The sequence below is a fragment of the Panthera pardus genome, unplaced genomic scaffold (genome assembly GCF_024362965.1).
Source record: "Panthera pardus isolate Hobbes unplaced genomic scaffold, ASM2436296v1 HiC_scaffold_16, whole genome shotgun sequence".
NCBI classification, from domain to species: domain Eukaryota; kingdom Metazoa; phylum Chordata; class Mammalia; order Carnivora; family Felidae; genus Panthera; species Panthera pardus.
This window is the reverse complement of record NW_026526721.1, coordinates 44,683,611-44,695,636: the sequence shown is the minus strand read 5'-3', so window position 1 is coordinate 44,695,636 and position 12,026 is coordinate 44,683,611. Positions and strand designations below refer to the sequence as shown.

The 12,026-nt window shown below is 32.0% G+C and overlaps 1 protein-coding gene and 1 non-coding gene across 8 annotated transcripts in view; both read right to left on the bottom strand.

Moving 5' to 3' along the window:
- Positions 1-12,026, bottom strand: part of EPHA6 (EPH receptor A6) — an 858,920-nt gene that overhangs the window by 723,624 nt on the left and 123,270 nt on the right. For 2 of the 7 annotated variants that reach the window (XM_019448109.2, XM_019448111.2), the window contains exon 3: positions 8,876-8,995. The exons of the other annotated variants lie outside the window; for them this stretch is intronic. In XM_019448109.2, the coding sequence (XP_019303654.1) occupies positions 8,876-8,923 (48 nt within the window). In that variant the 5' untranslated portion in view covers positions 8,924-8,995. The remainder of the gene's footprint in view (positions 1-8,875; positions 8,996-12,026) is intronic. 7 annotated transcript variants of the gene reach the window in all.
- LOC128777537 (U2 spliceosomal RNA) lies at positions 7,689-7,879 on the bottom strand. The gene has a single exon (XR_008422781.1). It is a non-coding gene; the product is annotated as a U2 spliceosomal RNA (small nuclear RNA).

The window sequence follows — 12,026 nt, the reverse complement described above, 5'->3', positions numbered from 1 at the left end:
TTGTGGGCCCTGTTCCTGGGCTCCCTGGGAAGCTATACTTTAACATTTAGCAAAGCCAAAATGACTCCATGAAACCTCAAAGCATGGGCTCTATTTCTGCCCCAGGCACTAACTGTACATGTGCTTAAAGAAAATAACCAAAAGGAGCATTCTAAATACAAAAGATAAAAAGTAAGAGACTTCCCTGGTTCCCATAAGATTAGAGTCATACATCCCTGAACACAGTAGAAACAAGGTCTGCAAATTTCTGAAAAAGGTCTTTATGTAATAATTTGTAAATTTTAATTTAAAAAAACGTATATGGCCCTACACCAAATGTTCCCTTCCCAGAGCAGTCACTTGGGCTCAAACAAAATTTTCTTCCATTTTTTTTTTTAGAAATTCTTTTTTTTTTTTAATGTTTTATTTATTTTTGAGAGAGGGGTGGGTAGGGGCAGAGAGAGAGGGAGACACAGAATCCCAAGCAGGCTCCAGGCTCTGAGCTGTTAGCACAGAGCCCGAGGTGGGGCTCAAACCCATGAACCGTGAGATCATGACCTGAGCCAAAGTTGGACACTTAACCAACTGAGCAACCCAGGCACCCCATAGAAATTTTAAAATGTTTGTTTATTTTGCATCAACAATACTAAGTTTTAATAGTAGTTAACTCTAATAGAGGAAGTGGGAGCTAAAAACTTCACATTTTTTTACTTCATGGACTTTGATATCATTTGAGTATTTTATTATTAACATATAATTTGTATAATATTTAAAGCAATTTTAAAATTGTTTCTGTAGTGAAAGGAGAGATGGTAAAATGAGCCTTAAAATTAGAAGTGACTATAGTTCTGTTAATTCATTTATAATTTTCAATAATGTAAATATTATATTTACAAATACAACTTCTCAATAGTGATTTAATAATTTGAAATGTAAATCCTATACTTTATTTTTCAATGATATAAATGAATTTCCAAATGCAATTTCTTGTTAAAAAATTAAATATTTGATTGGCATACAACAAAGCATGGCAAACCTAAGTTACATGGTATGGTGGAAAACATAGGCTATGGAAAATCCAGAAAATCCTGAATTCAAATACTGACCCTGATACTAAATAGAAAGTAAGCTTAGAAAACATATCTATTATGTACTAGTCACTGTGGTCAGTGGTGCTTACCAGGCTATTCAACTAAGGCTCCAACAATAACTAGCTCACCTTCTTGTCTGGAGGGGGGTAGGAGAGGATGCTAAATGATGACAGTCTATGCCTGGTATAGTGTGGAAGAATGGGGACAAGTACTCAGCTTGGGTAATAAAAAAGGATTAAGTGTTCCGAGAATCTTGGCTTCTAGGATTAGGGCTACTCCCTTTTCTGCCTTTAGCTCAAACCATGTAAATCAGTTTCCTAGGTTGCTAAGAAATAGTAAGTGAACTCTACTCTTTAATTCCTATCTTCACCAGAGACCATGCTGTTTCATGACTACCTCAGGTCACAGAGATCTCTTTTTTCTAAAATGCTATAAATGTATGGACTATGATACCAAGTTTGCATTTATAATGTACTCAGTGCACAGTTTTTCTGTCTTTGTAAATAAAGGAATGAGTTTTGGCTTAGGTCATGATCTTGTGGTTGCTGAGTTCAAACCCTGCGTCAGGTTCTATGCTGACAGTGCTGAGCTTGGAGCCTGCTTTGGATTCTGTGTCTCCCTCTCTGTCTGCCCCTCCCCGGCTCAGGGCTAAGGCTCTGTCTCTGTCTCTTTCAAAAATAAATAATAAATAAATAAAATAAAACTGAGGTCAGCCTAGATAGAACTTCATTAGTTAAAAGACACTGAATGAAAAGGACATTATTTTAGGAAGTGAAGGACACAAATATTTTAACGTTAAGACCATTAAATTTGTGAATATAAAGCATCTAATGTTAAGACTGAATTTCCAGTAGTCAATGTGGATCATGGGTGAGGCTCAGATAAAATTTCAGGGCAACAGAAAATATTTTGATTAATATCTAGCCTTCTATGATTATGGCAGCCACAGACAAGACGTTCTAGAGGGAGTAAGTTTAAGCAGTAGAGGAAAAATGGAGGAAAAAGCACTAAACACACTGATATTTAAATAGTAGGGACAGAAAAGAAAAAAATACAATTTAAAATTGTATGTGCATAGAGTCAAACATTTCAGAGTTAATTCTCCTCATGTCTCTTTCTTTCTTTCCTTTTTAATGTTTTTTAGTCATTAAAATTGTTACCTATTTTAATCCTATATCATTCTCTTATAATCCCAATAATTATAGAGGTTTAATGTCATGTGCTATACTAATAGATAGTACTATTTAGCATTTAGTTTAATTTAATCATTTAATTCTCAAAATAATCCCATGAAGTCATTAATTATTATGAACCAAACCTTACTATATAGAAACTGAGGCATAGAGTGGTTAGGTAATATCCCCAAAGTGACACAATAAATAATGGAGCAGAGTTTTCAATCGATAGCCCACCTTCTCATTAACTACATTACTTCTATATATTTTATATCATTTATTACAAGTAGTTACTTTTGTTTCATGTTATCATTTTCACTTTAATCACTTTAGTTAAATTCTATAATTATATTTAAAAGAAGTGAAAAACCACCTACAACTCCTCTCTGTTAATCTGTAACTTTGCCAGATTCTCATTTATATTGGACCTGGTGTATACCTATGAATAAACAGCAGTGTTCTTGGTTTTGAATTAATAATTAAGTGCAACAGGCATAATAATCCGACACCAAAGTTTCATGTAACACCATCTTTGTTTGGTGTTATGACAGTATGTAGGGCACACAACAAAATTCCATACATAGCAAGAGGCAAGAGCACAGCATGGCCTCCAAATGTCCCACTCACTCATAATTCAGCACACACAGTCAAAAGAGGCAATGCAGGGTGTGTGAAGACAACCTCATTTCAGAAAACCAATCAGCGCTGGGGCCCCTGAAGCTTTTACACGTTGCTCTAATCCTCTGAGTATCAATATTGGTAATTATTACCCAGTAAGCCATCTCAACAATCGGTACAGGCATTTGGTTTAAAAAGTAACTTGGCAAGGTTCTCATTTATCTTGGATCTGGTATATACTACAAATTCCTTGAATTTGTGGTATAAGGAGGCTTTCCGGAGATAGAGAAAAGATGACTAACCACGTATTCATACTTTCTTCCATGTTATAATTTGTAATATGAAATTATTTCATTTAATTAATATGTATTAAAATGTAATTACATGTTAAATGCTTATTGACTTTTTCTTAAAATTTAATTGATTTTTAAGATATTTAACCTCTTTTAACTTTCAGGGAAGCAAAGTAACATCAAAGTAAAATCTTACTGATTTGCTACATTTTCCTATAGGTTAAAGAGTGTACTGATCCCTAATATTTGAAATATATTTTAAAATATCCAAAACACCTAAACTTACACCAAAGTCAAATATGAACTATAACAGAATACAGACTGAGTAGTCACAAAAAATTTTAGTTTCATGGTGCCTGGGTAGCTCAGTCAGTTAAGAGTCTGACTAATTTGTGGACTAAGCCCTGTGTTGGGCTCAGCACTGACAGACAGCCTGAAGCCTACTTGGGGTTCTCTCTGCCCCTCCCCTGCCTTCTCTCTCTCTCTCTCTCTCTCTCAAAATAAATAAATAAACATTAAAAAAATGTCTTCAGTTTCTTTTGTGTGGTAGTTGACAAGCAATAACAGAAAATGTCCTTGATGTCTTATAGGACATACCAAGCATATAAAGTACATATGAAAGCAATTGATCTTTAAACAACCTAATTTTTAAATGAGTATGTCTATTTTAAGAAACATACAAGTTATATTTTACCAAAGTACAAATGAAAATCCCAATTTTTGCCCTCATACTTATTTTAAAATGGTTGGGAAAAATTATCTAAAACATGTACAGATTTTCATTTTTTTTTAAATCACATGAATTTTATTGAGAAAATGTTGACTTATTACAGTTTTGCTCTATATTTTCTTTTCTCCACGTACATTTTGGAGGCTGATATTATTTCCTGGGCATCAGAATCATAATGGTTTTAATAATTGCAAATTTGCTCTCCTTCACTTTTCTGCAGCCTTTAAGATATGCTTAAAGTTCTCAATTTAAATCTATTGATTTTATTAGTAATTATAGATTCATATATTTTTCATCATTTATAGATATAAATCTGTAAGTACAGCTTTGTGCTGCACTGATTTTTACATTTTTTTTTTACTTAACCCTCAAAAAATCTACAAAGTTTAGGTAACATTATTTTTGTTATTTTAGATAAGAAAACTAAATATGGAATTGTTAAGTGCTCTGATAGTCATACAGATCTATATTCTAATTTTTTCAGTCTGGGAGTATATGCTACTTACTAGAATAAGTTGAGAACCCATCCTAATTCCAATATCTGGCTTACACAACCTTCATTAGCCTTGGTCATATACAAGTTAGCTGCTCATTCAATTTGTCCACATGTATAATTCAGACAACATAGGGCAAGTGAAAATTATTTCATTTCAGGGAACCCGTCAGCTCTGGGGCTCCATACTGGACAACACAGGTCTATAAGTAGAATAGACTCTTAGGGGGGATGGTAAATAAGGAATCACAAAATCTACTTAGCGCTTGCTATTTCTACTAATCCAAGGGAAAGGTGATGCTATCACCAACCAGAGTGGTTACAATAATGGTTTTAAAAGGCAACCAAGAAACAGACTCTTAACTATGGAAAACAAATTGATCATTACCAGAGGGGAGGTGAGGTGGGAGGATGGGTTAAATAGGTGATGGGGATTAAGGAGTGTACTTGTTGTGATGAGCACTAGGTATTGTATGGAAGCTTTGAATCACTATATTGTACACATGAAAATAATATTACATTGTATGTTAACTAACTGGAATTTAAATAAAACTTAAAAATAAATAAATAAAATTAAAATTTTATTTTAAAAGAAAAACTTCTGTACATATTTATAAGGAAAGCCACAGAAATTTGCCGTTGAACCCATTGTAAAGTTTGAGGTAAATGTTAAGTCAAATATAACTCCAAGTTTTTGTTTAGAGTTACTCGAATGCTGGATCTCCCTTTTATGAAACAGCGATTACTGTGGAAGGAACAGGAAGAGGTGATAATAAGGAGTTCAGATTTGCATAAGTTATATAAGATGCCTGACACACATCCAAGCTGAGCAGGTACAATTCTGGATGCACAAGTCTGAGTTCAGAGGAGAAATCTAGGCTGGAATATAAATTCAGGATTTAGTTAATATAAAATCCTAAGGCTCAATAAAACCACATGAAGACTAAATGGCAATATAATAGTCAAGTTACTGATCCTTGGAGGAGAAATCAACCAAGGAAATAGAAAACATAAGAAAAGAAACAAAATAGAGTGATGTTATGAAAACCAACTGATACAATTGTTTCAAAAAGAGGTAACTATTATATATGATTAATGCTGTTGATAGCTCATGTAAGACAAAGGCTGCCAAATTTGACAATGTGAGCATTATAGGTGATCTTAAGATGAGATTTTTTGGCAGAACAGTTGGACAAAAATCAGACTGGAATGGTTTTGTGAGAAAAGATGGGGAATACAGATAGCTCTTTCATGGAGAAGTAATGAGATAATATATAGATAATTGTTCAAGGATTTTTTAGAGAAGTGTATAGTAGCTGAAGGGGATGAACATATGGCAGTATATTTATATGGACACATATATAATACAATTACAATTGATGATGCATTAGATTAATACTACTAATATTAAAGAATACATATCATGAATTGCATAATTCACCTTGCTTATATTTCAATGATAATTTCCCAAATCTTAAATTCACTTTCTTTGTTATCTCCTTTATGTTAATAGTTAATTTTTATAGTTTATTCCCCAGGAAAATAAAGATTTCTAGCTCACCTTTCATCTACAATTTTTAATATGATTATGTGCATACATATATATGTATGTGTACATATATTAATATATACACACACCTGTATGTATACTCACATACAGATATAAATATGGTCTGTACTGTGAGACAAAATGACAGGTTTAAACTAAATTATCTCTTAGTCCCCAGACTATTTTTAAAGAACTATAATCCTTTCTTACAGCCTCTCCAGAGACTTGCTTCATTCATTGAGAGCAGTTATGCAGAGAGCTATTGCTAAACTTCACCTGTCACTATAAACTCCTAAATATGATCTACTTATGACCGTTTCTTCTTGACTGGAAAAAATATGTTTGGCACTTCAATTAAAATTATTTATTGATTAATAAGATTAGTTATTTTTTTCTCTATCTCAACCTGTTAGAAAATTTTGTTCCTTGGTCCATTTTTCTCTTAACAATTGCTGCCTCTTTTCAGTTTTGCTAATCCATACTATAAAGAAGTTAGAGCAGCTAAATTTGTCAATGATGCTCTCATTATAAAAAATAACCCAGGGCGCCTGAGAGGCTCAGTCGGTTAAGCATCCGACTTTGGCTCAGGTCATGATCTCATGGTTTGTGGGTTTGAGCCCCGCATCCAGCTCTGTGCTGACAGCTCATAGCCTGGAGCCTCCTACAGATTCTGTCTTCCTCTCCCTCTCTGCCCATCCGTCACTAGTGCTCTGTTTCTCTTTCTCTCTCAAAACTAAATAAAAATATTTAAATAAAATAAAATAAATAAAATAAAATAACCCTACGTTATTCCTTACTTTAGGGTTTATGTTTTTCCTTCCTTTAGGGTTATTTTTATTAATTACTTATTTTATGTAGGCTGATACTAAACAGTTCACTTTCACTGAATGTTTATTCAACGCAACATGAAAAAGTTAGAATTTTTAAAAATATGATTTGGACCACCATTCTAGTCTATCCAAAATAGCAGTCTGTTAGACCATTAAGAAAAGACAGTAGCCACATATGCCAAAGTTGCTTTACAGTTTCCAGGCAGGTGAACCCATAAATGATTCTGAAATTAATAAACACAACGTATTAGGAATCAATAGCCTATTTTATATATAAAGCATGTTTTTAGGCCAAGTATTTTTTTTAACGTTTGAATTTGTACATTTAGTTCTATCAACAAACTTGCTATGTAATTAATATTTTATAATCAATTTATCTCACTTCACAGGAGACAGAAACATAATGATACATTGACATATGATCACTTCTATCAAGGAGTTTATAACTTAATACTAGGGAAAGAAGAACAAGAGTAACAAAACAAAATCCCCTGAAATAATAATTGTAATACAAGGCAAATGAGAGGAAGGCTTTAAACCAAGTATAGGTTACTGTATATTTTTCTGTGAAAAAGTTGGCAAGACAATTATAAACAATTAGAAAGATATCTCAAACTTTAGAAGTAACACGCTGGGATTTAGTTGACATGTAGACATATACCACTGTAATATTACCTTACACACATGCAAAGATAATTCCTACTTTTGTGCACTTATTTCAGAATTAAACTGCCAGTGGTATAACCTATTGCTTTTCTTAGATCTTTTATTTAAAAATTAACCTCATTTATTATGTTCCCATAGTTAAATTATGTTTTTTATTCTTTATTAATATATTTTTTGATTATTGCTAGGTGATTATATCTTTAAAAAGGCTTGAATGTGGTGTGTGTGTGTGTGTGTGTGTGTGTGTGTGTGTGTGTGTATGTGTAGAGGTGCACCATTCCTGGAAGTACTGCAATAACAGATCAACGCACAGGAATGGATGGAGCAAGCTACTATGCCCCCTCCCTCCTCCAAAAATCTATTTAATATATTATCTTTAAATAGAGGACATATCAGATACTAAGCTAATAAGAACAAATACTACACATGATTTAGCCAAAAGGCCAAGAAGCAATTGACTGTTTTTAAAAAAATACGTCAGTTACAATTACAATATGCAACTTCTATTCATGGAATTACTATCACACATACACACACACACACACACACACACACCCCACATTCAAGCCTTTTTAAAGATATAATCACCTAGCAATAATCAAAAAATATATTAATAAAGAATGAAAAACATAATTTAACTATGGGAACATAATAAATGAGGTTAATTTTTTAATAAAAGATCTAAGAAAAGCTATAGGTTATACCACTGACAGTTTAATTCTGAAATAAGTGCACAAAAGTAGGAATTATCTTTACAGGTGTGAAATGTATCATTTCTCTTTATTGCAATTGCATTTCAATAACCTGAGTAGAGATTCATTATATTTCAAAATATACAAAATCTGAAATTTAGGTTCTGAGATTAGTCTTATAAAAAAAAATGCCCTTTTATGTTCATTTTGCTAACTCACTGACCTGTATCTCCAGAGTCCACCCAGATATAGAGAATTAACAACATTATATGAATATTTAGTTACGTTTAAAGTTTCACTTAGAATTAAGAGCGATAATATATACTGAGCTCGAGATATTAGAAAAAAGAGCATTATAGAAATTATCTACTGCCATTTATGTAGTATATACAGAAGTGCTTGAAAAAGTTGATATCATTTTTATAATAATTTAACACTAAACTCTAGTATAATGGATTAGAAACAGCTTTATATTTTTATAGTATGTATAAAACAGAACCATGATTTTTTTAATTAGCTAATTTTGCATACTTTAAAACCATTACATTTCAAAAATATTTTTGAGAAGCCAGATGTTTTCCACTTCATTTTTAAAAAATGAAGAAACAAATGTTAAGTTCAAACTAAAAGTATAGACTTTTTCATGTACTCAACTCTGGGGCCTAAAAAGACAAACTGCCAAATAGGAAAAAAAAAATCTTTCTACTTAAAAATATATGTTATTAAGGAATATGTTGTTTTCCTAGAAACTTTTCCAACCTGGCTCCTATGGAGCTGCAGCATGTACATCCAGAGGAGAAGTAACATCAGGGTCTGGTGAGGTGGTCTCTTCAGTGCCTTCTCGAATTTTCCCCCCTTTTAGCAGTGTTGGAAATAGGTCTGGAAAAGCATAGGAAAGCTATATCAAATTTTCCTTATGAGGTTTTTTCCATACTGTTTTAGCAACTTTGCATGGTGAAGGTGTTATATGGTATGACACACGTATTCATTTTCACTAATGAGTCCTCTCATGTAAAATTAACAATATCCTCAAGAAAAATATAATTACATTGTATTAATTCAAATCAGGCTATATTTGAAATTATGCTTGTGTGAGTCAGATCAGAAACATCCTTAGAACTACACACACATAAAAATGATTTCTAAGAAAAACTGAAGTATTTAGGGTGGTATCCTTTATAAAAAATGAAATATGATGCTTTAGGACAATATAAAACTTTTGATATGTTATCTTTATAAGCTACATTTTCAAAAATATTTAAATAGTATATGGCCCTATACAGTCCAGAAAAAATGAAATGCATTGTTTAATGATGATAAATAAGAATTATTTCCATGTGTAATAATAATTTTACATACATATGTCACATATATATGAAATAGTTATAGATTTGTGTTTACCGAAAATGAAAGTATCACTAATTACATTTCTAATGAATTGAATGAAAAAGATAAGATTATATGTTGGCAAATATATATATCATCTTTAGTTTGTTAAAATGATCAGCATAATTAGTTACAACATGAAAAATATATTTTGATTTGATTCTTCCCCAGTATTAACTACCTGGCATGTAGTAAAACTATTGGATGATTTAGTTATAGTTGTTTTCTAAAATCCATAAAAACGTTGGTAATGTGGGTATTATCTTCTGGTTTAGTGAAAACGAACATAGTAATAAATTTTTAAAAAAGAGAGGTTGCTAAAACAGTAACTATTAATCTAAATACTCAATGTTACTGGATTAAACTTTACAAGGCTTGGATGGACACTAGAGAGCCAATAAATTTGAATTTCTGTAGTATAATTGAAAGTGGATATAAATTGTAAACAGTATCACCATTTTTTATAGTGCTAGTATACAGAAAAAAGAAGTAATGGAGAATACTTTTGTAATGCTAGAAACCAATACAATATCTAAAATGATCATATTTAAAGGATTTTTTGGGAGGCACCTGGGTGGCTTAGTCGGTTAAGCCTCCGACTTTGGCTCAGGTCATGATCTCGAGGTTCATGGGTTTGAGCCCCACACTGGGCTCAGTACTGACAGTACAGAGCCTGCTTAGGATTCTCTCTCTCTCTTCCCCTCCCCCACTTGTACACAGTCTCTCTCTCTCTCTCTCTCTCCCCCTTTCTCTCACTCTCTTTCTCAAAATATATAAAAAAACTTTATAATAATGAATAAATAAAAATAAAGGATTTTTGTGGGGAGCACCTGGGTGGCATAGTCACACATCGGACTCTTGATTTTGGCTCAGAGCACGATCTCATGGTTTATGAGACTGAGCCCTATGTCAGGCTCTGTGCTGACAGTGCAGAGCCTGCTTGGAATTTTCTCTCTCCCTCTCTCTCTCTCTCTCTCAAAACAAACATTTTCTAGCTGATGTTTTCATATTTAGGATTGATGGTCCTTTAGGAAAAAGACATTTGAATTATTTGTTTTATGGTACTTAAATTTGTTAATACTTATTTCAATGTCATTTGCCTTCCCACTTGTGTACTCTAAATTTATAACTTTATCTAAAATTCACTAATACTTGAAAACAATGTAAATTAATATGAATACTATAAATTAATTTCTACAAATATTCTTATATCCACTTACCATATGACTGTGACATAGTTATACATATAGTGAAATTACAGTTACACAATATGTAGTTTGCTTAATGAAACACAAAATCAGTAGAAATGTCTATTTCTGCTTGATATTGATATATTTTGTTGGATTATTCTAGGATTCTGTATTTGGTTATTTCGAAACACATTTCAAAAATAATAAGGTATGCTGAAAAAATTGACTCTAAAAAACAAATGATAGTTTACAATTAAGATAATAAAACTCAAATGTGTTAATATAATTTCTTTAATAATAATGACAGAATAAAATTAGAATTAACCTTTAAGAATAAACTCTAAAAACAAAAATGAAGACCAAAGCTTGATTCAAGGAAGGAAAATCTGGGAGAAATTAATACTGTCCTGTGACTTAAATTTAAGTTAAAAATCACAAGAGTCGATTTATAAACATCCGTCTTTGTGGCTTAAATGTTTGCAAATTTATTTCTCCCTGTGGGAAAAGAACTCATTAAAACAGGGAAATATATTTCACATTTTGATAGAGAAGCTCTATTTAACTTACTCAGAATGAACAGAAAATACCGGATGGGGAACCGATGATTTAACAACAGAAACTTCTAAGGTGAAGGTGTTCACCAATACAATATTGCAAAGACTTAAGGAAAATCATATGTAATCAGAACACCTGATTATGAACAATAAGAAAACCTGCAGAATTGAAGGTATGTTCAGAGGCAACTTGCTGTGACAAAAACCTACAAAATAGAAGCTGTGTTGTCTTTAAGATCAGCTATAACATAAGCAAATAAAATCTTTCCAAGATATCTACAAAAATAAGAGTTCGCAGAGTTCCCAAGTGTTCATTAAGTATTCAATTTAAATATGTCTTTTAAATTTGAAGGTGCCAAAGTTAAAACATACAACAATAATAAAATTAGTTTGATTTTCACAAATTCCTGGCTAATAGGTTGGCACTTTGCATAAGCAAGAAGAATTCAAAACTGAAAAGAGCGAACTATGAAAGAAAAAGAAAAAAAAAACTGAACCAGGGAAAAGTTTGGTCTGAACAAAAGCAGTCTAAGAGAAACATGTTCAAAGTTATGACAGATAAACCAGGCATATTATAGAGGTGAAACTAGTAAAAACTTCATTTTCCATGATTTAGTAATGAAATACAGGGTTCATAAATGGCAAATTCTTTTTTCTTCCTGGAAGATTATTACACCACATAATTAAATAGACATGCCACACATATGTACTAGTTGCTATTAGCAAAATTTTAAATATCAAACTGTTTTAGGCAATTTAAGGCAATGTCTTATAAAAGAT